Below are 25,765 nucleotides of genomic sequence, written 5' to 3'. Positions count from 1 at the left end.
CGTTGGCTTCAAGGCTGCTGGAGGGGACAGGAAGAGAAAGCAGCTGGACTCAGCCTGGACCTGCGGATGGCCCAGCTCACGGGGGTATAGGATGAGGCCGGGGAAGGGCTGGCCCACGGGTTTCCATCCTCCTCCAAAGCCTAGCTCCCAAACCCCCTCAGGACTCCGGGACCCCTGGGGGCTGGGTGGGTGTTGACGGGATTCTCAGCCTCCCTCTGTGGCTCCTTTAAGCTGGGGGTTCCTGTACTGGTCTGTGACCCTCGTGGCCCCCTGCCTCACACTAGCTTCTCTGAATGGCAGGAGCATCTTTTGTATTCCAAAGGCCAAAGGGCCAAGCTTGCCTTTGATTAAAATCCTCGTCCTTTAATTAAAGACCGTGCAACACATGAAGGGCGTCCGCTGAAATACGACGGCGACATAGTCATTACCCTGCTGCTAATTACTAATTAATGAAGCTATTTCAATTAATAGCTTCCCCACCGCAGCTCCCCCTTGGACAGGCCCCGTGCTGGGCGCGTCCTGCATCACAGAGAACTGGCTCTGCGCCAGCCTCCAAGGCTGAATATTCATGCCTCAGCTTCAGGCTTTCAATTAAACATAATAAAGTAAATACCCATCAAAAGCGCACATCCAACTCACAGGCCCTGGCTCCTCCCTCCCCTGCCTGGCAGGAACCGGGAGGGGGAGGGACCACCAGCTGGTCACTGTCCATGGCACACAGTGGACAGAGTGTGGCTGGGGACTGGGAGGCCGCACTCAGGACATTGTCCCAGGTCAGAGTGGCCCCACCCAGGGACAAATGTTCTGGAGTCCCCAAGGGAGCAATAGGAACCTCAGGGCACTGCTGTCCTACAGATAAAAGACAATGACCCCCTAACTGGGGGGGGGGGGCAGCCCAAGAGGTGGAAGGGACATTAACATACTAATTAGGAATATTAAGTGGCTATTAAAGATCCTGTTTTAAAGAAAGTCAGAAAAGTGTCACTTATAGTGATTAGGAGGGGACAACCCTCTATGGAGCTGGAGATTCAGGGCAGGGCTGCTTAGCACCTGGGGACAGTATGGGCGATGGCCTGGAGCCAGGCCCAGCCTTGGTTCTAGAACGGTATGCAAGTGAAAGGTGGGAGGCGGGGAGAGTCCCAGGGGCCCGAGAAGACACTGGGATGTCCAGGATGGGCCCCGGGCCACAGCAGGACCACAGGCCCATGGGACTGTCCTGCCTGGAACACTGCCATGGTGCTCCTGCAGTGTGCAGAGGCCGGGCCACAGACCGTGAGCAGAGGGCGGTGCTCAGCCTGACCGCACCCCTGGGGCACCTGCCTCTGAGTTTCCATTCCAGGACAGTCTCCTGGCCCCGTGCCCTGGGGGGATCAGAGCTCTGTCTTAGAGGAAGGCCTGTCTCCTCAGGGCATGGGTGGGTGGCCACACACCTCAACACTGCAGTCTCAGTGGCTCCACTGTGCCAGGTGGGGACAGCCCTCCACCAGCCACTGAGCCCCCTAGGTCCCACCATCACCCTGCCCTGTGGCTTTGATGGGGATGCCCAGGGAGTGAACACCCTAGGCCAGGGCACATGCCCAGCTTGGCGGGGAGGAAGATAGATTGGGGCTTGGGCTGCAATGACATCATGCCGCCAGGTCTGGGGGACCCATACCCCCCCACACATCACTAACCCCCTGAGAGGGCCCAGGCTCCCATCAGCCCCCTTCCAGTATCCTTCTCCTCTGCCCCGCGGTGAAGTGGACGTCACTCTCCCCTGTCATCGCCCACAGTTCCCTCTGCCCACTCCCTTCTATGCACCCACTGGGCACTCTGTCCACGGAGGCCAGGTGGGGTCAGCCACACTGGAGCCCAGAGGACAGCACGTCCTGTCCAACAGCACCCTCTGTCAGCCAGAGGGGGAACAACAATAGCTGTGCCGAGGCCGGGGCCACACCTGCTCACACAATCCCCACTTTCCGAGTCGAGTCTAAGAGCGGGTGCCCTGGGAGCTTCTGGCCTGGCAGGTTCCATCAGGCCCCAACCAGAGCCCCTGGACTGGCCAGTCACCCTGGCGGCCCAGGAAGCTGCCTTGGACTCTAAGACCCACTCCTAGAAACTGGAGCTCTAGGCGGCCAGTGTCAGCCCAGGGATGGAGGACTGGCCTCCACAGTCCCTCACTGACAGCAGGATCGAGGCTGCCTGTGTAGTGCAGGGCTGGGAGGGCCTCCAGGCCCAGCCCCCTGTGCTGGTCCCACTCAGAACACTGCCTGGGAGGTCCCACCACCTCGTACCCCATGGCCCTTTTTGCCTAACCCCCTCCTCAAATGGCTACCTCAGGGCCTGGACACTCCGCTCAGATCTCTCCATGCACGCTCCTTCTCATCCTGAGAGGCCACCCTGCCCACCCAGTCCCAGACCCCTCTGTCTGGCCCTCCTAGGGATGACCATGGGACCTCCAAGCTCCAGCAGCTGCTTTCAGGGCCTGGGACTGGCCCGCAGGGGCAGGGTCATGACCTATCCCACCAGGACGCCCACTGGCTTTGTCGGGCCCCCCACTGACAGCAGACCTGGTTTCACCAGGGCTCACAGTCGGGTGGAGGGGCCTCCCCAAACCTGCTGGGGCCGCCTGCCAGATAGCAGACATGTGGATCTCCCTGCGGAGTGGGAGAGCTGCTCTCTTGGCCACCTGTGCCCTTCCTCCCAGCAGACATCTGCCCAGGGTCCCACGTCACCTTGGGAAGCAGGACGCAGGCCTGGTGAGGGTCCAGGAAAACAGAATGGGGCAGTCGGACACTCGCCTGTGTCTTCTCCCGGCCTCCCCAGAGGTCGGGCCCCAAAGCTCCGTGAGAAATTATCTCTGGGGTCTCGGCCCCTGAGGGCCACCAGCAGGGCCCACCCACACAGGGCAGCCTACCTATGCTTCAGCAGCTCAAGGCTCTGAGACCCGGGGGACTCAGAGCCCCATGAGAAGGGTACCTCCCTCCCACCGATTCCACAGTCAGCTGTGGACACAAAGTGGGGCACGACTTGTCACCACACTCACTGCCCAGCGCCCACCCAGCCCAGAGGCAGGAGCAGCCCGGGGTCCATCAGTGTCGGGGAGAGGAGGGACAAAGTGGCACCTCCAGATTCTGCAGCACGAAGCGAGCCTGCCCCTCCCCTGGACTCACCCTGATGAGGTGGTCAGAGAGACCCACTGGACAGACTGGCAGGAGTCGCCACCAGCCAGACAGGAGTGGAATGGGCAGGAGTGGACCGGGGCAGGGCCCGCAGCCTGGGAGTAATGTTTAGCAGGGACCGAGCTTGTTTTGTGAGATGACAAGGTTCTGGGGGTGGGTGGCGTGATGGTCACACAGCAACGGGAATGTGCTTGACACCACAGAACTGTGGCTGAGGTTGAGGCGGGTGGCTGAGGAGTGGCCATGTGACCCAGAGAGAGGGGGAGCGAGGGACTGGTCAGTGGAGGCTCTGCTCTGAAGTCCGCAGGTGAGGGGTTTCTTGGCTTGGCTACCAGCCTCAGGACCCATGCCACGGAGACTTCCAGAAGCCCCGCCTGAGGTTCACAGGAACCTCCAGCAGAGCCCACCCCCATGCCACCTTGCAAGTCATGGGCCCACTTCAAGAAGGCCGACCTGTTTCACATCAAGGATCTCCCTCGAGATTCTCTTGATGGGACTGGGAGACCACGGGGAAGGTGTCTCTGTGTCCTTTCCTAGCACACCTCCGATTCCAGGCCACCTGGCTCTAGAAAGCTGTGTACACCACCCGGCAGGTCCCCAGTTCTGCAGAGGAGAACCAGCTGAAGCAGGGCCAGGCTCTGGTGCTCACATGGATTCCAGTGCTCCTGACCGTGCAGCCTCCGACTGGGGACTCTGCCCGGAGCTGGGTCAGACTCCTCACTGGTCTCCTCGTGAATGGGTCGTACAACATCTTATCACGTGCTCATTAGTCAAAAGAGAGGTGTTAAATCAAACAGAAACCCTCTTTTTAGATCGTTTAACAGTCCTTTAAATAAGGCTTGGTGTGGTTTTGCACATTTCTGTGGCTTCTTTTCTTACAGAATCCACTCCTGATTCATGAGAACGCCAGCTCCCCCTGCTGACAGGGAGGTAGAAAGACAAGGGGGTATCCCCGCAGGGCCTGAGGGGCACACAGGTGCCTACACAGGAGACATCGGTCCTACCGAAATCCACAGGATCAGGGAACTGGGGCCCTGGGGCTCTCAGAGGCTCTCTCAGGCCTCTCTAGCACACTGCCCATCCAGCCCTCTGGGGTGACAGCGGGCTACCAGGAGAAGCAGAAACATGGAGAGGGGCTCCTGGAACATGGGGTGCTCTGTGGACACTGCTGATTGTCCTGACTGGAGGGGAGGGGGCAGGAGGGTGCTCTGGCACGCAGCAGGTCCTCCTGAATATGCCACAGTCCACAGCTCCACCTGAGAGCGGCTGTCAGAGAATGAGGCTAGGCGGACGGAGGTGGGGCGCCCGTGGCCCAGCATCAGGGCGCCAGCCACAGGCAGTGATCACTCTAACCCTGTGAGGAGGGCAGGGTCATGCCCACAGGCAGGCAGGGAAACAGGCTCAGAGAGGTGAGCCCGGTTCTGGCCAGGGCCGTGGGGTGCCTGAGCCCCTCCCCAGCTTCTCTGCTTCCTCCCGGGTGCCCTGCTGTGGTCTTCCTCCTCGGCTCCTACCACTGAGGACGAGGTCCACTTGTCCCCGAAAACTGCCAGCATCCAGGTGGGACTGTGGAGTCGGGGAGCTAGAGGTCCTCATGGGCAGGGCTCAAGTCCACCCTCTGGGCCTGTCCAAACACCAGGAAGGTGCCCAGCCCCAAGTTGCTGATGACTGCTACCAGGTTGAACACACACGCCCAGGAGCCTGTGGCCTCGATCAGATAGCCGCCCAGGCACACGCCCACCACACCTAGACCCGAGAGAGGCACAGTCAGGCGGAGCGCCAGGCAGAGTGGGCAAGGAGAGTGGGCAGGGCCTGGCACACAGCCACCCCGGCTCCCGGGGGATCTGGGGGCACAGCCTTCCAGGCTAAGAATCCAAGGTCTTGGGGGGTAGGAACCCCACAGACCACCAACAATCACCCCGATGGGCCCCCTACCCCGTCCCTCCAAGGGGACACAGAGCAAAGGACAAGTGGCAGGAAGCGCTGCCTGGAGAATGAGCCAGGCACTTGGCAGAGGGACCAGGAGGTATCAAGGGCCCTAACCTGCCAGGCTGGACGCATACCTGGGGGCAGGTGGGCAGGGCAGAGGCCTGTGAGCTGCCCACCATCAGCAGAGCTAAATGGACACTTCCAAAGCAGCCCTGTGCTTTGCTCGGGCCAGTGTGAGGCTCCTGCCCTCCCCTGATGTGGGAGCAGGAAGCCAGCGGGCTGCTGGGCTTGCTTCCTAGTGGGCTCTAGTCCAGAGGGCAGGAGGACCTCTGGGTGTAGATGCTCACCCCTCACCTGCCAAGGCTCCTGCAGTGTTGGCCACACCTGGGAACAGGCCAGAGAAAAGACATCAGAGAAGAGCCACATGGCTGCCCCCCTGCCTGGGAGTGGCTCTCTGGCCAGGAGACAGGTGGAGCGAAGCTGGACTCAGCAAAGTCCTCACCAAACAGAAATCCAGCACAGGATGGGGCCAGGTCCTGGATGTTAACGGAGATGCCACTGTGGGAAGCAGGAGAGCAGGCGGGTGAGCGGCCTCCCCATGGGGCACTGGCCTCACACTCAACCTGGAGCCACCTGAGACAGACTGCACAAAGGCACCCCATCTGCTGTCCACTCATCTGAAGGACACTGATAGTGGGTGAGGTCAGAGGCAGCCATGTTTAGATGCCACCCCAGCAGACGGAGAGTATGTCCAGGGCACCCAGGCTGCTGCTGCTGGCCCTCTCCCTCCCTCAGGGCCTTGGTCCCCACTGTCTGGATACCCAGATCTGCCAGTCCACGAGACCACTCATGAGCCAGGACACAAGGCTTGGGCTGCCCCCAACAGCACTAGCCACTGGTGCATGGGCAGCAGTCCCTTATGTCGGGAGCCACTCTGGAGAGAAGCTATGTGCACACCTTTAAGTCCTGAGTAAAGGGGTGCTGAACAGTTATTGCACCCCACAATACATTGGGCTTTACCCCAGCTCGGATAAGGAAGGTGTGGCTCCAGGGGTGGGCGTCACCCGGTGGGGTTGAATTACACCCATCTGTTTCTTGGAATCCTACCCCTTTGCCCTCTTTGGGATAGAATATTCCATGGAACCTCCCCTTGTGGGTCCCCTATATAATAAAGAATTCCCGTGGCTCTCTCTCTTTCCACAGACCCCTAAGGTCACCAAGCCGTCCCTGGATTGTGAAAAGGTACTTCTGTGAGTTGGCGTGCTTTCTTTGCCATTTTTTAAGTTATTGGAAAAGTCAGATTTGGGGACATAGGTCGCCAGCTCGGAGAGATGGCCATTCCCTTACCTGTGGTTGAAGGTCTGGAGGCCAATGGAGGCAGACGCAAAGACCACAGCCTTCAGGAAGCTCGAGGTGTGACCCAGACACAGTGCAAAAACGCTGGACAGGCCGAGGCCCATCACCTGCAGGTGCTGTGGGTGAGGGCATCGGGGCAGCACAGCCCACCCACAGCCATCCTGTGCCACCAGCCCTGCTCCTGCATTGCCCAGGCGCCCGGCTAAATTCCCACCCTGCCCTAATCCTGCTGGCCTTTGAGGCAGGAAGCCTGAAGGCCAGGAGGCCCTCGACAGGGGGCTGAGATTGGCCAGATCTCAGAGCTGCCAGAGGACCCAGACCTCCTCGCCTTCAGAGGATGGAAACCTGGGACCCGCCCTCCTGAGCCCCTGCCCCTCAGCTCTTCAATCCAGGTGCGACATTGACCTGAAGGCTTATTCCCACTCTACCTGGCCAACAATAAAGTCTTGACCACTCCTCCCGGCTCTGTCTTGGTGCTGTTGGTCCCACAGTCCCAGGAGGGACAAAGGACCCAGGCTTTAGGGTCAAAAACTGGTCACACAGCCACCCAAGTGCCCTGAACCTGGCCTGTCTGACCCAAAAAACCCTCCGGGGTTGGGCTCTCCACCCAGAGAACATCTGGAAGGGGCCCTCCACGGGTCAGCTGGCCTACTGGTGGACTAGAGGCCACAAGCCTCACCTAGGTGCCCAGACCCCACAGGCACAGAGAGCCCCATTCAGAGATCAGAGAAGAGTCTCACGTCAGTCCCCAACACTGACCCCAGAGTGCCCTCCATCTAAACCAGCTGATTCTGGGTCCTGTCACCTCTGTCCACACTCTTGTGGGCACCAAAGGCCCTAAGTGCCTTCCTTGCAGCAGTTGCAGCTGGCCCAGCCCACGACCGAATTCATGGTCCCAGAATTCGGGCAATTGGGGGTCATAACCCTCAGGTCCCAGGAGAACTAAACAGTGATGTCCAGGGAGAACATTAGAAAGGTCTTCCTACCTGCATCAACTTGCGCACCGTGATGGTCCCGTAACCTGAGCAAGGAGACAGGCAGGCGGCCCCATTAGCCTTGGGCAACCCAGAGGACAGTGGAGAGGGGGATGGCAGCCAGGGTGACCCTTGGGGCTGCAGGCTGGTCATTGCCAGCACAGTACGTGCACACCAGAGGATCCCACAAGGCCCAGGAGGGCCACGTGGGCAGCTGAGAAGGTGTCCCCGAAGCTCTCCCCGTCCCCCACACAGTGTGCACCACCTTGTACTGAGGGAAAACACTGACGTTCTGAGAGTGAGCATGCATGTGCGTGGGCACCTACGAGCGTGCTGCTGGGCTTCATGTGTGGCCAGTGTGTGGTGGACTCCAGCTGGCCCCAGAGCCCCCACCCCCAGCTCTGGAAGGTGCAAGAGGAAAACTTGTGGCCTCTGACCCAGCCGGCACCTCCCCCCCAGGGTCAGGACTGTCAGGCCCCCGGCAGAGCCCACAGGTGCTGTGCACAAAGGCCCTCTCGGGCCTCCCGCTGCTCCCCAGCTGCAGCCTTCATGGGGATTCTGGGGAAACCAGCTGCCCCAGGCTCCTCCAGCCCCCAGCTGCACCCATTCCCTGGCTGGCTCTGGAGGTCAGGGTCCCTCTCTATCACAGGTGGTCCTCAGCGGGCTTGGCCTCTCCCTAGCACTGCAGCTGCACCCCCAGAGGGGAGCCTCTCACCCTGGCTGAGGCCCCTGAGGGTGTGTCTCCTGAAGGCCTGTCCCTCCCCAGGACTCACCCTGACTGATGAGGTGGTCAGAGAGAAACCCACTGAACAGACTGGCAGGAATCGCCACCAACCAGGGCACCACGTTGAAGACCCAGCCCTGCAGGGAGGAGCTTGGCCTGAGCGGTGGCCAAGTGGCAGCCAGACGTTGAAAGGAGGAGGGGCAGGCAGGATGGCTGCCCCAGGCCGCTGCTGCCCAGGAGAGCTCTGCTCACCCACAGCCTGGGCCCCAGAGCAGAGGGGCTGAAGGAGGGCAGCTTCTACCAGCATGCCCACCAGTCCCATGGCACCCCAGGAGAGCCAGGCCCACAGTGGCTCGCCACGCAGCCAGGTCCCCAGGTTGCTCATTACCCAGCCCCTACCCTTGGAATGGGCAGCCCAGGGCATCATGGTCACCAGAATAGGGGGGTGGTCAACAGCCTCAGTGGAGAAGCCAGCGGATATAGGGGGTCAGGTCCCCGGCCCGCCCTGCTCAGGTTTCCCTCCAGAATGGCATCAACAGACCAACAGATGGCCTTGCCCTGAGGGTGGGTCTGCTAAGCAGCAGATCAAGGTCATGGGCTTGGAAAGCTGCCAATGCCATAGGGACCAGCCCTCAGGATCTTGGAGCCAGCACCTGCCCCTCCTGTGGCCAAAGTCAGCCTCTGCCTCAAGCCACAGGATGCCAAGGGGCCGACCCGCTGGGCAGGGGCAGGACCGGCAGCTGTGTGAGCACTGGCAGGGTGACCCACCTTGGAATGGGGGAAGGTCTCTTTGAAGAAGGTGGGCAGCCAGGAGAGGAGGATGAAGAAGGAGCAGGCTGAGGAGAGCTGGGAGCAGATGGCCGCCCTGGGTGGGACACAGGCTCAGGGCTCCAGCCTGCCCAGCCCCTTCCCACACAGGCAGGGCCTGTGAGACCCACACCCCTGCCCCCGGGCACCCTTCCAGGCACAGCCTGGCCCACACCACGAGGGTCGTTGCCCCACTCTGCTGGCCACACCAGCCCCAGCTCACCAGACAGAAGGCCTCCTAAAGAGCTGTCTCCAGGGCACTTTGGAGGGCCTGGCCACGGGCAGGCCTTGTGCCAGGACCCCCAGGGCCAGGATGAGGTCTGAGGGAAGAAGTGGTGGCACAGCAGTGGCCCCCAGGACTGGGCAACCCCACATCCATCCCTGTGTGGTCCCAGAGGCCAACAGACCTGTCACCCTCCCCCAGAGGCTCTTCCTCAGCAGCTCAGTGTGCAGCCAGAGCCCTGGGGCCAGCTGAAGCCACCCTGCTCCAGCCCCCTGCCTTTGCCTGCAGGGCTCCTCCTCTGCCCTACCCTAAATGGAGCTTGGGGACTGAACTGGTGGCCCTAGGGGGGTGAGAACTCATTCTTTCTCAGGCTCCAGGAGTCTGCATGCCCCCCCCCCAGCAGCTGTGAGCGGAGGAGACCCTGGCACCCGCCCAGGTGGCCACGGTACCTTTCTCGTTCAGCAGATACCTGTACACGTAACACACCCAAAGCAAGGTGAGGCCACCAGAGAAGTAGAAGACGCTCTGCCAGCCGCACCAGTCCAGGAGCAGGGATCCCACGACCCCAGTCACCAGCGTCCTGGGGGGACAGGGAGGAGCATGACCGTGACCTCGGCTGGGCTCCACAAACAGACACCAGAGAACATTCCTGATGCCACCTGAGCTCTAGAAGAGTGGGTTTTGTCACCTGGAGAAGAGGTGCTTGGAGCCCAGTCCCAGAGTGTTCTGCTAAGAGTGTTGGAAGAGACTATGCCACCGGGCAGGGGACGTTGGGAACCAGTCATAGGGACAGGGCACAGAGACCACTGCTGTGGGACCTGAGCTGTTTTAATTTCTTGCTCTAGGCCTTCCTTCCAATTGGCCTACACTAAAAAGGGCTGTGGGAGGAGAGCGGGCTCGGGGCAGCCGGAGCGAAGCCTGTGCCCTGCTCTTTCTTCATCGCCCAGCAGAGCACATGATGTGGTCTGTCTAATGACAGACCCCCGCCTCCTCCTCCTGAGGGTCCTGTGGTCCCAGGCAAGCCCAGGCCTCCCTTGCCCACCCCTCGTGCCCTGAGGTACTCCCCACCAAGGCAGCATCAGGGACGGTCCCTGCTGCATGTGGGGTTTCTGGCCTGAGGCCCAGCTGCCTCCTCCCTGAGCCCACCACCTCCCCATCTGTGCCTGCAGAGGGGGCAGCACCTCACCTGGAGACCACAGCATTCCCCTGCCCCCGCGGTTTCACACAGAGCCCTCTGCTCCACCCTCCACTGCCCCAGAAGCCACCAAAGCCCCTCCAGGTGACTTCCAAGTGCAGGCCAGCCAGGGGCTTATCTGACACTTGGACCTCAATGGGTTCTCTGTCCCTCCACAGGACCCTGCTCTCTGATTCCTGTCCCCGAATTCAGCAGCCGAGGGCCTGAGCCCCACACCCACAAGCCTCTGTCCACCCTCATCGAGGAGCCCGGAGCTGCCTGAGGGTGGGCGAGGCAGGAACACCTGAGGGCCCGGGTCTCAGGGGCTGCGCCCACGCCCACAGACTCACCTGGGGACTGGTAACAAAGGGCAGGACATCCCTGGTCCACGGCACCCAGGACAGGGACCTGCCCAGCCCACAGCCACAGGCCCAGCCCACGGCCAGAGCCACAGCCCACATCACTGTGAGCCACAGAGATGCCCACACAGGCCTGGGGAGCTGCAGCTAGTGCCACAGAGCCACCTCCAGGCAGCACAGCCTTCAAGGCCCCCCAGCCCGCCACCCATCGCAGAGCCCCTGTTGGAGCTAGGCCCTACCCAAACTGGGAGCCGGCCCCCACAGTGCTGTAGGTGAAGGCTCTCTCGCTCTCTCGAACTCTCTGTGACAGCAGGCTGGTCAGGGCAGGGAAGTACACACCTGGAATAAGCAGAGGATGTGGTCAGCAGGGCCTCTGGTGGGGGCCAGTGAGCCAGGCCAGAGGATGTGCATTGTCCCCCCTGACTTGTCCCAACCAAGGAGCCAACAGGCTGAGGAAAGGACTCAGAGTGGGAGAGGCCATCTGCAGGACAAGCCTCTGCTTCCAAGGCATCGTCCCAGGACAGCAGCGCAGGCTGACACACACACCCTGCACCTCAGACCAGCTGCACACACCCGCCCTCAGCACGCCAGCCTCGCCCGTTCCTCCTGGCACACAAGGCCTTTCCCAGACGCAGTCTCCCCACAGCTCCACAGCGGAATTCCCCCCTAGGATTCCTTTAGACTACAGGCTCCTCAGTGGCCTGGAAGTTTGGAAGCCACCTCACAACCCACACCCCTGCTTCTAGAGGGTCCTAGGCCTGGCCTGGAGGCGCAGAGTCTGCACTCTGCGTCATCATGGCCCATGAGGAAGGACCCAGGAGTCGTCACCTGGGTCCCTCCCAACTTTTCAGCATAGCACCAAATGCAATTGCTCAGGAGCCAGGTCCCATTCCTCTGTCAGCCACTGGCCCAGGGCGGGGCCTCTCCAGAGCTCGAGGCTGGAGGCAGGGAGCCTCAGGGTCAGGAGCTGCTAGCCTTTCCCCTCCGCCATGGACAATACACACAGACAATGTGAGGCCGCCGACAGGACTTTCAGCAGAGGACAGAAGGCAGGCACACATGGGCACTCCTGTCCACCCGCCTGGTGACAGAGGTGAAGGCCAGCAGCAGGAGGGAAGTGTCCAGAGGCACCCCTACCTTGGAGCAGGCCTATGAGGACACGGGAGAAGACCATGGAGACCAGGTGGGCACTGCCAAGGTGGGCAAGCAGCGGGGTGGCCATGGTGATGGAGCCCCAGGTGGAAGCAGACAGCAGGATGACCTTCTCACCTCCGATGCTGGAGTGGACACAAAGAGGGGAGGACGGGGTGGCCATGCAGGCAGGCTGAGCACACCACCTCTGTGCAGAGGAGTCCTCTGGAGTGGGCACTGCCATGAGCACGCTGCCATGAACCCGCCAGCAGGAGGCGCCCAGAGCTGAGAGCAGCCCTATGGCCACGCCCAGCCCCAGAGCTGCTCCTTGGAATGCTGGACAGGGCCTCTGGGCAGGGCCTCTCCCCCAGTTTTTTTTGCCAGGCCCTAGCCCAGGAGCCCCTCCTCCCCATGTACACAGAAGATCTGCTAGCCCACCTCCCCTGGAGAAGCCCACATGGAGCAGCCCCCTTCAGCCTGAGTGACAAGGAGTAGGGAAGACAGTTACCGGTCCCCGAGGTGGCCACCCACGACCTGCGTCAGGCAGTAGCCCCAGAAGAAACTGCTAAGCACAATGCCGGCCTCCTTCTTATTCCAGCCAAAGTCCTGGCTCATGGCAACGGTGCAGACAGGCATGGTGACGCGGGCGCAGTAGAGTAGGCAGGTGCCCAAGAGCAGTGTCCCCGTCCACACCTGGCATTCAGGCCTGCAGGGCAGGAGCAGAGAGTCTGGCTCTGGAGAGGTCCCACAGGCAGCTTTGAGCTCAGAAACCCCATGACTTTGGGAGACATGGCCACAAGCAGGGGAAGCATTGGGGCTGGTACATCTCTGGAGGCATTGGGCAAGTACGGACCTGTCCTCACACACCTTCCCTCATTCCCTGCAGAGGCCAGTTCCGGGCATGATGGCAGAGTGGGAATGCCCAATGCCCTGCAGTAGGAGCAGGCCAGATAAATACTGGGCCAGTGCCGCCGACCACCAGGACTGCAGCTGGACCCACACAGAGGAAGGGATGCACACAGTACCCAGGTCTCCTTGGGACCACAGGGTCCCAGGAAGGCAGCCAGGCCAGGCAGACCTGACAACTAACCACCTGCTGCGGGCCGCTCTGACAAAAAGATCCCAGACAGCAGCAAGGAGCCCCCAGTGGTTTCCCAAGGAAGCTTCCAGGCCTGCCCAGCAGAGGACATTGGAGCAAGCAAGGCTGGGGGCCCAGGAGAGGACACAGTGCCACAGGGTTTGGCCGGAGCAGGAACCAGAGGGGGTGAGGAGGCAGATGAGCTCAGTCCTGTGCAGAGCCCACCCAGTTCCCGGCTCCCAGCTCCCAGCAGGCTTGGCCACTGTGTGCCATGAAGCAACTGAAGACTGCAAGAAGTGACAATCATTCAACATGTATGTAGCAGGAGGTGACCAGCTGTACCCTCTGTGCACCAGGTTCTGATAACGAACGGGTACGTGGCAGGATATGAGGCCCTGGCAGGTCTACTGGACCACAAAGTCTTGAGGTCTCTGGATTGAATTTGGCATCTTCTTTATAAGTTTGGAGTTGTTCAAAATAAAGTCTCTTATTTCCTCATGGTGGTAAAGGAAGGCCTCTTGGCAGATTGGACTGTCTTCCAAGCCAGGCCGAGTCCCATGCCCCCTCCAGTGACCTGGGGCGTCCTGGGTTGGCCTGGGCGAGGGGCAGCAGGAAGGGAAGGAGGGGCCTAGGCAGGAGGCTACACTACAGGGCCGCAGCCAGCCTGCAGACAGACCAGGTGGGTAGGAGGGCAGCCCTCACGGTCCTGGGGCACTGGGCTTCAAGGAGGAGGAGCTGGGGAAGAAGACAGGGACAGCTGCTCCCCTTCTGGGAAGACTTTCCTCCTATGACTAGCACCTGAGCCCTCAGCGGCAGTCCCCCCCATCCTCCCCACCCCCTGCTGCCACCTTAGGCCAGGGGCCCTCAGAGCCACAGGCCTCTAGAACACCAGCCCTGCCTACAGCCTGCAGCAAGCACGACCTGCAGTCCCTGTCCTCGCTCTCTAGGTCCCAGCTCTGCAGGTGATGAAGTAAAAACTGTTCAGGAGCCAATAAGCAGCTACCCTTGCCCAGTGCTTGGGAGGTCTGCGGGCGAGACTCCAGAAACATCCTCCCTGGAGGTTCCGTTGCTCAGGGACCAGGAGGCGGTGTCTCTGCCCCACCTCCTGTCCAGGCTTCCCTTCCTTCTGTCCTCCTTTCCTCCCTCCACACCGCCAAAAGCCACTCGGGGCCAGCCCCACACACCTGAGAGTGAAGGCAGACCCAGCTCCTGGTTGCTGAAGTGACCAGTAGAAACCAAAAAACCAACCAAACAAACAAACACCCCGGCTGGGGTTGATCTGACCGGGAGGGAGTCCAGGATGGCGGTGGGGGTCTAGATCCAGACCCACCAGAGGCAGCAGAGTTCAAGAGGAGGAAGGTCCAATGGGCAGTGCAGAGTCGGGGAGGGGCCTCCTGAGTATCTGTCTCCACCTGACATTTTGCAGGGTGACCCTACCATTCTGACACATCCAGTGGGGTGAGCAGACAAATGGGCTCTGCTGGGAAGAGAGCGAGTGCACAGACTGAGAGTCAGGAGTGTCTGCCGGCCTGGCGAGGCCTGGATGTGGGGACTGCGAGGGGCCCCCACTTTTCACTGGGCTGTGAAACAGATGTAGTAGCTAGGGCTGGGCCTCCTTGAGTCAGATGCCAGGGGCTCAGGAAGGGTCAGGCTGGGTTGGTGGCAATGACCACCACAGTGGGGTGAGCACGAAGAGCCTGAGGGACACTGGTGGAGTCTCCAGGGCAGAAGAGAGGCGAGTTGTGTGTCCAGGCAGCCCGCCCAGAGGAAAGCTGCAGGACATTCTTGGATGCCCAGGGTCACATCTCAGGGGCTGCAGGCCTAGCTTTGTGACCTGCTTGGGGTGAGCCTGAGGGGTATGAGGGAGTGGTGAGGTGGGGCTCAGATGACCGGTGGGGACGAGTGTGGGGGGGGGCAAGCAATGTTGGACAGGTTAACATCCACCCTGGTGAGTCCTGCTGACAGCAGGAACCCTGACAGTGAAACCAGGGACCCAAATAAACCCCACTCAGCCTGCTTTGCCCACTGTCCCTTGCTTCGGTTGACATCAGCAGTCTTAGAGGTGGAGAGAACCCCTCTGACAGACAGCAGGCCAGGAGGGTCAGCAGCTGATGGGCTGGATCACCTTGCATACCAACCCTGCCATCACCTTTCCCCAAGCCTCAGCCCACAGACAGCCCCAAACCCTCCCCTCGGGTAGGTGAGCTTGAGACTTGCTGTCCCTCTCTTGGCCTGGTGAGTAAATTCTACCACCGGTTCAGTGACGGGTTTCCTGCCCTGGGGGAAACTGGTCCTGGTTCAGTAGCAACAGGCCTCGACAAGAAGAGCCCATCATCTCTTCCTGAGGCCCCACACCCTCAGCCAGCAGTGAGACATTCACCCCAAACACCAGCAGCAACAGTCCAAGAGCACCGCAGTCCTCCTAGAGACAGTCACGATGTCGGAAGGAGCAGCCACAGCCAAGAGCAGCCTCGGAGACGTGAGGACTGAAAGGCAGGAGGACTGAATGGCACTTCCCTAGGTGGGGACACTAAGGAGAAGCTGAGGAAGCCAGAGGAGCGTGGAGTGGGCTGGTGGTGACGCTTCTCCTTCGAGGAGGGACTGGAGGTATTGGAAGGGGACAGTGGTGGCAGGGAGCTGAGAACTCTGTGCACCATCTTAAGAATGATCCTGACACACACACTCGGCTTTCTCATAAAGGAATTTGAGTAGGGTTCGTGCAGTGGGACCTGTGATAAGCAGGGGCACTTGGAGAGGCGAACGGGAAGTCCTTGGGGCCACCGAGGAAGCAGAAGGAAGCACTTCCTCTAAGAGTGGGGCATGTAGGAGGTTGGACAGGACTCAGAGCAGCTGCTGCAGAATGGGGGGCAGTGGGGACCCAGCTGGAGTACCAGCATAAGTGCCGGAAGCCTGGATGGAGACCAGAGCCCCTCAGGGCCAGCAGAGGGAGGGGAAGGATGAAGGCCAGGATGCTGGATGGAAGCCCATGGGGACAGCACAGTCACCAAGGAAATGCTAGGACTCAAAGTCAGTGCCCCAGGCTATCCATTGGGAAAGGGCAGCACAGGCCTCTGAGAACAGCTGTCAACAGAGTAGAGATGACCAGATGACCAGATGGTTCAGATGGCGAATGAGGTGGGGAGCTGGAGAGTCATGCTCCATCCTCCCGAGAGGCAGGTGTCTGAGCCCTGGGGGACCGGCAGCAGCCCTTGGATGAGATGTCGAGCATCTGCTGGAGGAGATTGCAGAGGACCTGTGGGCAGCATCCCCACCTTTCCAGCCTCCCCAGGGGCCATCTACAGGGCCGCTATGGGAAAGACAGTGCAGGCTGAGGCCACCCCTTCCTAGAAGAGCAGGAGGCTTCACCACGCTCCCCCCAAGGTGACAAGCAGCCCCTGGGGCCCCAGGTCTGATGATACCCGACATGGCGCCTGCTGGGATCAGGGCCTCTGAGTTCCTCAGGCAGAAATATGGCCCCTCCAACTGGTTTGAGAAGATCAGAATCCTTTGACACGGACCCTGGACCTTGGGAGAGGATGGCAAGCATGGAGGGTCCCTGCACCTTCTCAGTGGGTGTCCACTTAGGGGCCAAGCCTAGCTGTCCCATGAAGGCAGTGGACCCAGAGCTCACTGCCCCTTCCAGGGGTTTGTATCATCAAATGATAGTACCCTTTATAGAATCAGAGGACAAGGCAGGTGCTAGGTGGGTTGGTTAGGTGGGAAGAGGGTCTCTGGCCAGCAAGGACCCAGATGAGTTCCGTCGGTCTGAGCTTGGTCTGCTAGGAAAATTGCAAACCCATTAGTCCAAGCAAGGCTCTGTCCCTCCCACTCTGGGCTGTGTGGACGAGTGGTTGTCACTCACCAGGAATTGGGTTTCTGAGCTTCCCCTTCCAGTCTGGATTTGTACCATGGGACCCCTGGGAGGGGCTGAGGTGCCCAGCTGGGGCTCTTAAGACTCCTCGAGGACAAAGCCTTGCCCTGACAGGGCTCCTAGTGGTCCGCCCCAGTCCCCTGGCCTCCATCCCTTCTGGGGACATTGTCCTGAGTAAACATTACTACTGGGTACTAGAACACAGGGGGACACAGTCCGAGCTGCTTCTGGCCAGTCTGCCCTATCCTGTCCTGCAGCACCGCCCCGGCCTTCAGAGCCATCCCAGGTGAGCTATGTGCACACATTCAAGTGGGGTTTATTTCTAACTGAGTGGATGCAGGAGGCAGCCACAGGGGTGTGGGAGCAGCACTCATGATTTACCACCACAAGCCAGAGTCCAAAGGTGGCTTTAAAAAGGAGCTGTATCCTCTATGAGGTCACAGCAACCAAGGCACCACCTGTATTGGAAGGGCCTACCCAGCACAAACTTGCCCCTCCCTGGGTGCAACTGCAGCAGTCTGGCCCTGATGCTCTCTGGGGAAGAGCACTTAGAAACAGCGGGGACCAGCTGGGACCTACCCCCTCCAGAAGGCCAGCACCATACCGAGAACTCAGTGCTGGGCCGCAAGAGGTCCAACAAAACCCATCAGCTTCCAGTGTATATCCAGCTGGAGGCACCAGAGGGAGGGCCCATAGGCAGGCCAGCGGGCACTGTGGGGTCTGCTTCCTCTCCGGAACCCGCCTGTTCATTCCTGAGCTGGAAGTGTGGGCCAGGCTGATGAAGGGACTCCCAGAGTGCTGGGGACACAAGGATCTGACCAGAGGTAGTAACCCCAAGGCCAGCAGTGACTTGAGGGCCATTCAGGACCCTGGGCCCAGAATCGGCCATCCTGCCTGGGGGTTGGTTAGGAACAGGAGCTTGGGGCAGAACTTGCCTGAAAAGGTCCACCTACCTGGACCACTTGGGGCCTGTGCCTCCGTGGAGACTCCCAGAGTGGCAGGTGCTTCCTGTGAGTCTCTAAAGCCCTGCTTCCGCAGACGGCCTATACAGAGGCATATGTGGCTGAGCACATGGGTGGGAGAGTGGCCCTTGACGTGTGGACACCAGGGGCCAAGGGCCCGCAAACACCCCAGCACCACCCCTCCTGGCCCCATGATCAGCTGAAGAGGCCTGACTCCCCAGCCAGGCAGAGGGTTCTTGGAGGGGACACGTGCACCCAGGGAGCATCTACTGCCATAATTAAAACCCACGCATGGGTAGTGGATGGCCCTGACTCAGAAGTCCCCCCACTCCAAATTCTCTGCGACCATCTAGTCAAGAAAGGCCTAAGGAGCAAGTAACATGGTAGGCACGGAGGGAAGCAGTCAATGCAAATGCCAGGCAGGGCCACCGAGTCACACCCTGCAGTGACATTTACAGCACACTCTGCAGGCTCTGGTCACACCTCAGGAGCCAAGTGCACTGGGCAGAGACGCCTGGGTACACAGGGTGGAGAGGAAGGCCATGACGGAGGGGCAGGCCGCAGCCCTAATGCTGGCACTCCCAAGTACAGTCCTTCCCTTCTAGTTGGTGCTTGCAGGTCTGTGACTTGGCTTTGACCAGCGGGGGGTCTCCACATCCTGGCTAGCTATGTTCTCACAAAGCCCCAGTCTGGGGGCTTCTTTTGACCCTCACTGTGTCCAGTGGTGGCACTAGTCCTCGGGCTTCATGGCAGCACAGTGGACAAGCCTGCCTGGGAGCTGGAAGCTGGGAACTGGGTGGGCTCTGCACAGGACTGAGCTCATCTGCCTCCTCATCTCCTCTGGCCAAACCCTGTGGCGCTGTGTCCTCTCCTGGACCCCCAGCCTTGCCTCCCAGAAGTTCCAAGGACACTGGAGGTGCTGGGTGGCAGGTCAGCTCTTGAACACACCAGGCCTGATGCTGAGCCCCAGGTCGGGTGCCTTGTCAAGAGGCCTCAGCCCACAGAACCAGAGCAGGGGGGGTTCCTCTTGGGGTTCCCACTTAGACTTTCTTGCCAGCTGGCTCAAGGCCAGCTGCCACCATCTCCCTCCTGGTTTCTGTGGGTGCTATATGCCCAGGGACAGTGGAAACAGGATGAACAGTGCTCCTTCTGCAGTAGAGGCCAGTGGGTGCTTGCCCCAGCCTGGCACCCAGTTAGCACAAGCATTCTAGGGATTAGCCTCAGCTGGGGTCCTCTACAGGAGGCAGTCCCAACCCATCCAGTCCTGAGGACACTGCCCGTCTGGAACACCCCCAGGATAACCAGCTGGGAGGGTTCAGGGGCCACTTGGCATGTTCTGGGACTGGAAGGAAGGGGCAGCCCCTGATGGGTGGATGCTTGTGTCCTCTGTCCTAGGGGATAGAGCTGGGGGAATGAAATGGGGCAGGAGAGGGCTGGTGGACAGTCTCCCTACTCCAGCACTCTCCACTCCTGAGTGGACGTCCTGTGGCAGTATCTCAGCTCCCTCCCCAAGTGTTGGGCAACCCCCTCCCCCGCAGCTGCCCCTGCCCCACCTGGACCACTGGGCGTTTTCAGCTGCATCTCTGCGGGTCTCGTCGGGGGGTGGCTGCATCAGGCTGGGCGCTAGGACAACATGGGCACAGCAGTGTCCCAGTGCCCTGCCCTCCACCTCCCTCCCAGGCAGCGCCGCCCAAGTCCACGTGTCAGTCCCAGCCGCGCTGCACTTCCGTCTGGCCCTCCCAGGAGGTGTTTGTCAGTAGCCCTGGGGCTTGGGTCCCCGTCCCACCAACGAAGACCACGGAGGTTGGCTGGGACCTCCCTAAGGTCCCACAGGAAGGGCTGGGCCGCAATGCAGCCCCCAGGATTGGCACTGGGACTTCCGGGCTGTGGAGGAGACCAATCCTGGGGGGGATCCTGGCCCCGGATGTGCCAGCCCAGCAGCGACCTTGGGCAGGCTCTGGAGCAGTGGGGGCCCCTGTTCCTGTCTACAAACTGAGGATGAAGTAAGTTCCCACAGGGCTGTGTACTGATTCAGTCAAGCTTGGGGAAAAATCCTTAGCCAAGTAGGAAGACAGCAAAGCTGCGCTGGGTAACCAGTTTTTAAAATTTATTGGGGCAGGCCCCAGCTGTGAAACTCCCCCAAGCTAGGCTGGTAAGAGCTAGGTGATTCAGGTGTCCACAGAGTGCTGAAGGAGGAAGGTGGTCACTCACCTCTGAGCCCATGGCACAGCTAGTATCGAGCACCAGTGTGGGTCAGGCTTTGGGCTGGTGCCAGAGGCTAGGCATGGGTCAAGGCTTACAAGCCTGCTGCTGAGGTGCCGGCGCTACACTGACAATTCAGCACACTGCACACCCAGCCGAAAAAGGTGGTGGACATCCAGGGGTCTCTCTTCACACCAGCTCCATGCTGAAACCTGCAAAAGGCTCACTCACAGGGAGAGTGGGATTTCCCTGCACCCTTGAGATACCTGCACTTTCAACAGCCCAGCCCCTGCAGGGCCCCCAGCATCTGCCTCCTGGTGTGCACTGCCCAGCTCCAGACACACTGGCAGTAGAGGTCTAAACAATATTGGATCTTGGGCTGGGGGTGTAGCTCAGTAGTTTACATGTTTAGCATGTGTGAGGCCCACAGTTCAATCTCCAGAATTAAAGAAAAAAACAAAACAACAACAACAACAAAAACCCAGGACCTAAAAGCAAGGCTACTCCTCTATATCAGTGCTCAGCAGGATAGAAATGTTGGCAGAGGATTCCCTCAGTATCCCTAGTCCACTGCACGGGGTTTGAGGATTTTTCCTACACTCTGGTATCAACACTCTGTTCTCTTCCTACTGACTTTCATCCATTGCATGAAGTTCTTTGATGATAATTTTAAGTCCCGGAATCACAATGTACTGGACATTTATCATTTCTTCTTGGAGCTGATGCTCTGGGGTGAACGGACAAAAGGAAAAAAGGGATGTTACTTCAAATAGGTTGGGTGAGGAGAGACCTGCGCAGTGAGTGAGCCACGGTGGTGGGCACACAGCTCAGGACCAAGGCCAGGACAGGGGGTGGCTGCCCACACGGCTAGGGCTGAGGCAGGGGAAAGAGGCCAGAAAGAAGTCAGGAAGTCCCCAGAGGTTCAGAGACCACCCTGGCTGCATGTGTACAGGTCATGGCAGCGTGGTGACAGGGAGAACAAGGCTGTTGCCTCATCCAGGCCCTAGGGCCCTGTCCCATTAAGGCAGAGGCATGGTGCAGGTGGAGGGCCACACCTCAGGTGTTGGTGGTGGCCAGGGCAGACACACTCTAGCTTCCTGCTAATTCTATGAGTTTCTCACACCCAAATAACAAATGGCGTTTCCACGTGGGAAATAACTTAGAGAAGATGAGAATGGGGAACACCTGGGTCTTGTGTCACGAAGCATGGCTTCCTGCTCTCAGGTGGCCAGCCGACCTTACCTGTTGTGCACTCCAGGTGCTGCTGCAGAGAGACAGCTGTGCATCTCCTCTCACTAATACCCACCTCTGCGCTGGCGCTGCCATCCTGCTCCTCAGCATCCACTACACGGGAGGGAGGCAGGTGTGGATCCAGATGGCAAAGGCAAACCCATGCCGCCTGGGTCTCCTCCCTGTACCCACTTAACTCCACCCCTCCAGCCCAACTTTCGAGCATGGCCCTAAAGATGAGACATCCAAATCAGTGGACTAAAACGTGACACTGTTTCCTGTTACTGACAGGCAATGTAATGAAGGAGATCTTGATGCTGGACACATTAGCATGGATGACTGTAGAGGGAGCATCCACCTTCTGGACTGCATACTGTGTTCAGCAGAGAAGAAAATGGGACAAGGGCCCACCTGACTCTTCAGGGAGCCAGAGGAAGGCTCTCTGAGACGCCAACAGCTCTGTGCAGCCGGGACTGTACGTGGAGACTCTGAAGCTCTGAGCACTCATGCTTTTCAAGGTGCTGTGACTTTAGTTTAAATCTTAAAAATACTGGTGGGCAAGATCTCTAACTTGAGTGTGCAGAGGGCAGAGACCATGGTGTCCTAAGTCTGTAGTCAAACAGGGACCCTGGGCCTGAGCAGCTGACAGTCCTGCAGGTTATGGCCGCCACTCCAGGTCACAACTCTTGATGGGTCAGCTTATTTCACTTCCAAAAGCCAGCAGGGAAACTGTCAGACTCCTGACCCATAGGAGGGAGAAAATCGTGTGTGAGCAAAGCTGTCAGTGTGTCTGCAGGAAGGGAGAAGACAGAGCTGGCTGGAGGCCACATATGCCAGCATAGGAAGCAACTGTACTCTAGTGGTCATCCTCCCAAGATCCATATGCCAGCCAGGAGGCTCCCACCCAGCACACACAGCAGCTGGGCAGGCTTGCACTGGACCTGCATCTAAAACACACTCCTTCAAAGACACAGTGCACAATGCCCACTCATCTCCAGCAGTCACATCTCAGTACCTTCTGGGTGCAAACAGGCCTGTGGTTCCTCCAGATAGTTTTTCTTTGTATTGAGGTCACACTGGAACCTTAAACCTGGTCTTCCAACTAGGAGTCAGGGAGAAGCTACAGATGAACTGGATCACCATGTTCCTGCCGAGTATCCACAGGCACCCTGAGATGGGGCACCTCTTCCCCACACAGGTGGAGTCATCACTCATGAACCACATCTACCCGTGAGCCAGTTGGATCAAGTGCCTCACGTCCATGGGTCTGTGACCCAGACCTTACTGCCTAGAGCCATTCTGTGTCAGGACAGTCTACCCAATGGAGCACAGGCCCCAGAAGTCCAACACAATGAGCTATACCAAGGGCCATGCAAATGCCATATTTTACTTTTACATGAGTAAAAAGTTGCAAGCAATGATGGTACCCTGACACAGGCAGAGCATCCCAGACAAGCAGGTCACAGCTTGTCCAGGAGCCTCCTGGACTGCCATGCTGGCACACACATCCCAGCACTCCAGTGACACCTACCGTCATGAATCACTGCATTGCCTTCTGCAAGCACGAGGCAAACCCGAGCTAGCATCAGGATCACACACCAGGTCCTGTCGTGTCAACAGGAACAGTGATGGGGAGGAAGGTCTTCCTTTCCTATGCTGAAACACCCAACACGCACTAAGTGCATGACGTCACATCCCAGGTGCCACTGCTGACCCCATGGCGTCTTCCTCATACTGCTCTCCACAGCCTGAGCCCTTACCATGATGGCTGAGAGCACAGGAAGCAGCCCTGCAACAGCTGCAGCTCCCAGCAGAGTGGTGGGCTCTTATGTTGGATATGCTTGGAGATTTTCTTTTTCTTTTTTTTTTTAATTTTCTTTCTTTCTTTTTTTTTAGGTATAGATGGACACAACACAATGCCTTTATTTTTATGTGGTGCTGAGGATCGAACCTAGGTCCCACCCGTGCTAGCGCTCTATGAGATTTTCTGTACAAAGATAAGTACTACTGGAGTGGGGCAAGATTAAAACCAAAGTGTATTAACAGAAATCCAGTTTCTTTCTACTCTTCCAGTTCTGACATACTGACTTCCACCGGGCTTGGCAGGGCTCAAATGCCTCCCTGGAACAAGAAATGACAGAACCCAATGTGCACACAACATAGTGCTCTGGCGGACGAGGGCGTTTTGCAGGATTTAACATGGCTGCTGCAGAGAGAATGACTGACTGTCCATCTGACACAGCAATACCTATTTCTGACACCAAAACATATCCCATTGCAAGAATCCATGTGGTGGCATCAGAATAAATCATCAACAGAGCAGTGACGAGTGAAGGCTAGGGACAGACTCACCCATGCCACGGTGTCCCACAAAACCACTCGACACCTTCCACCAACAGAGGTGCAGACAGACCTCTCTGCTCCCGGAGGCTTTTAATTTGGTCTTTTGTTCATACTGAGACTGGAAAGCAACAACCTGGAAGGGAGTCCTGCTCCATTATCCTGAAGGCGTCAGCATCTGTATCATGAAACATGTTAAGAGTCTTCCTGGATTCCTAGTTCTTCCATTCTCCAAACCAAAAGTGCATAGAAAGAAGGAAATAAAGTGTGCTACCCCAATCTCGACCCCACCCTGGGGGTAGACTCTGGTTTGCAGTTTCTGCATGCATAGGGCCACCGGTCTTCAGCCATGTCTCAGGCAAGGCCATGGTCAACACCTGCCTTTTCCAGAACTTGAAAACTTAATTCAAGTGGCAAACACACAAGTACTCAATTAATTGGCAATAACCCCAATGACTGAGAAAGTTCCAGAACAGAGTTATTCTTCCCACGACTTCATGATATGGGAACAGAACACCAGAATATTCTCAAAGTTTCCTTTATTTCAAGGCACTTCCCATTAGAAGGCATAAAAAGAAGAAATAACTACTTTGTGAAACAGTTAAATTATTTTTTTTCCTTCCAGCACAGGGAATCCAACACAAGAGCTTATGCATGCTGGGCAAGCACCCTGCCACAGAGCTACACCCCAGCACTTTTTCTATTAACTTTCATTTCAAGACAGGATCTCACCAAGCCACTCATCCTCCTCCCCCAGCCTCCCATGTTCCTGGGATTATGGGCATGTGCCACAGTGCCAGCTATAATACTACATCTTAATGAACACATCAGTGGGCTCCAGATGAAACAAAGTAGAAAAGCCAAAGTATACTGGGCGTCCATCATCCCAGAGCAGTCTAACTTCACTTGCTTGCTGCAGAGACTAAGAGCAAAGCAGCCCTGAGGGGTTCTCCAGGGCGCTGGCAGAAGGCAGGACACCTGAAGTCCTGCACTCTGACATCCCAGCCCTGGAGAGAGCAGCAATGGCTGCTGAAGCTGCTCTGACCAAATGGGCAAATAAAACACCATCGTCTCGTCTCGTCACCACCTGACGACACTTCACACATGAGCCAGATAGTGCAAACACTGTCCATGGAAGCGATCTCTTCTACACTGAGAAAGGATAGTTGATCATGTGCTAGTCATCTAGGGCTTTTCAAAATATGCAGTTTTATTGCTCCCTTCCCCTCTTATTTTCATTTTCAAAACTAAGGAAAGAAAGTTCTAAAGAAAGGTTGCACCTGAAGACAACTCACTGTGATGAAGAGGCTGGGGCAGACCTCCCCTCCCTCCACCTCCCAAACCAACACAGCGGAAGGGGCAGTCTGGGGGCCACAGTGGCTCCATCATGGCTGCCAACAGCTCTACTGTTTTGACTCACTCACCAACCATCTAGGTAAAAGCTTCTACCCAGTGAAAATAGAAGTAGAGAGGCTGAGAACACCTTGCCAGGCTGCAGGTGGAGGAGAAAGATGTGCAGAGCAGCCCCCCAGCAGGGGATCACCTGACTGGCCAGCATTGGCAAGCTGGCGCCTGCTCCCCAGTCAGACCTTGCTGGTCCAGATGCCTTGTGCTGCTCGGAACAAGCAGAATACACCACTCTCCTGCGGGCCCCAGGCCCCTGAACACTCTACTCCAGCATCAGGACTCAGCCAAGGGACTGATGAGACTCAGCGGAGTCTCAGTCCCTGCAGGCAAGTGAGTACTCCCACCCCTGGATAGTTCCTGCATCATCTCCACGGCCCGCCAGACTTGCTGAGACCACCCCCAACACTGGCTTTCAGCATGGCCCTAGAGGCCCCTTTGCAACCAGAGGTTTCATGTCTACACTCGTGTGTGCACATGCCCATCACAGAGGGCCGACCTGCACATGTCACATGATGGACACACAGTCTGGACACACAGTAGTGACAGCAGCAGCACTTCCACAGAGAGCCTTGGGCACCCTGCTGAGCCCATCCCCATAGCACCAGGGCTTCCTCACACTTAAGCACAGGGAAGTGAGTGCCAGCAAGAGGCTGGCTGAAAGGACAGTGTTTTTCAGTTGCCATTCTGGTCATTATTGAAATCAAAGAGAAACCTTTATTTTCAACAAAACTGCCTACAAGAGATGGTTCACTGATTCGTCTCTCATCACATACAGCACCAAAATATATATATAAAAAATTAAAATGCACACAGCTCCACCCCTTACACACGTCTCCCCGA

General features: G+C 58.4%; 1 protein-coding gene and 1 long non-coding RNA gene across 8 annotated transcripts; one reads left to right on the top strand and one right to left on the bottom strand.

Annotated features, from left to right (window-relative positions):
• Nucleotides 1-3,966: 3,966 nt before the first annotated feature.
• Nucleotides 3,967-19,433, bottom strand: Slc17a9 (solute carrier family 17 member 9). Of its 7 annotated transcripts, none has more exons than XM_040274754.2 (13): nucleotides 19,300-19,433; nucleotides 12,344-12,541; nucleotides 11,842-11,981; nucleotides 10,944-11,043; nucleotides 9,621-9,751; nucleotides 9,172-9,268; nucleotides 8,910-9,006; nucleotides 8,191-8,278; nucleotides 7,430-7,464; nucleotides 6,435-6,559; nucleotides 5,590-5,645; nucleotides 5,435-5,471; nucleotides 3,967-4,904 (listed from the first exon to the last, which is right to left on the bottom strand). In XM_040274754.2, the coding sequence occupies exons 1-13, from the start codon at nucleotides 19,356-19,358 to the stop codon at nucleotides 4,751-4,753; spliced, it is 1,317 nt and encodes a 438-aa protein (XP_040130688.1). In that variant the 5' UTR covers nucleotides 19,359-19,433; the 3' UTR covers nucleotides 3,967-4,750. The 7 variants fall into 7 exon arrangements, 5 of the variants coding, with proteins under 5 accessions (XP_040130688.1, XP_040130687.1, XP_005325373.1 ...); XM_040274753.2 differs by having other exon boundaries at nucleotides 5,442-5,471; XM_005325316.5 differs by having other exon boundaries at nucleotides 5,442-5,471; nucleotides 6,435-6,550.
• Nucleotides 19,434-19,611: 178 nt separating this feature from the next.
• LOC144378222 (uncharacterized) lies at nucleotides 19,612-25,654 on the top strand. The gene is made up of 3 exons (XR_013439921.1): nucleotides 19,612-19,749; nucleotides 21,470-21,696; nucleotides 23,075-25,654. It is a non-coding gene; the product is annotated as an uncharacterized LOC144378222 (long non-coding RNA).
• Nucleotides 25,655-25,765: the final 111 nt, after the last annotated feature.

The sequence above is a fragment of the Ictidomys tridecemlineatus genome, chromosome 5, assembly GCF_052094955.1.
Source record: "Ictidomys tridecemlineatus isolate mIctTri1 chromosome 5, mIctTri1.hap1, whole genome shotgun sequence".
Classification (NCBI taxonomy): Eukaryota; Metazoa; Chordata; class Mammalia; order Rodentia; family Sciuridae; genus Ictidomys; species Ictidomys tridecemlineatus.
The sequence above is the reverse complement of the archived record's forward strand: the minus strand, read 5'-3'. Positions and strand labels throughout refer to the sequence as shown.

Bases quoted from the DNA above. Each gene is read 5' to 3' on its own strand.
- Slc17a9 (XM_040274751.2), bottom strand. From the start codon at position 19,358: ATGCAGCCACCCCCCGACGAGACCCGCAGAGATGCAGCTGAAAACGCC. The intron at 9,752-10,943 runs GTAGGGCCTAGC...CTGTCCCCCCAG, and splicing joins GGGGCCGGCTCCCAGTTTGG to GACGCTGGTGACTGGGGTCG. The intron at 8,279-8,909 runs GTGGGTCACCCT...TCCTCCCTGCAG, and splicing joins AGACCTTCCCCCATTCCAAG to GGCTGGGTCTTCAACGTGGT.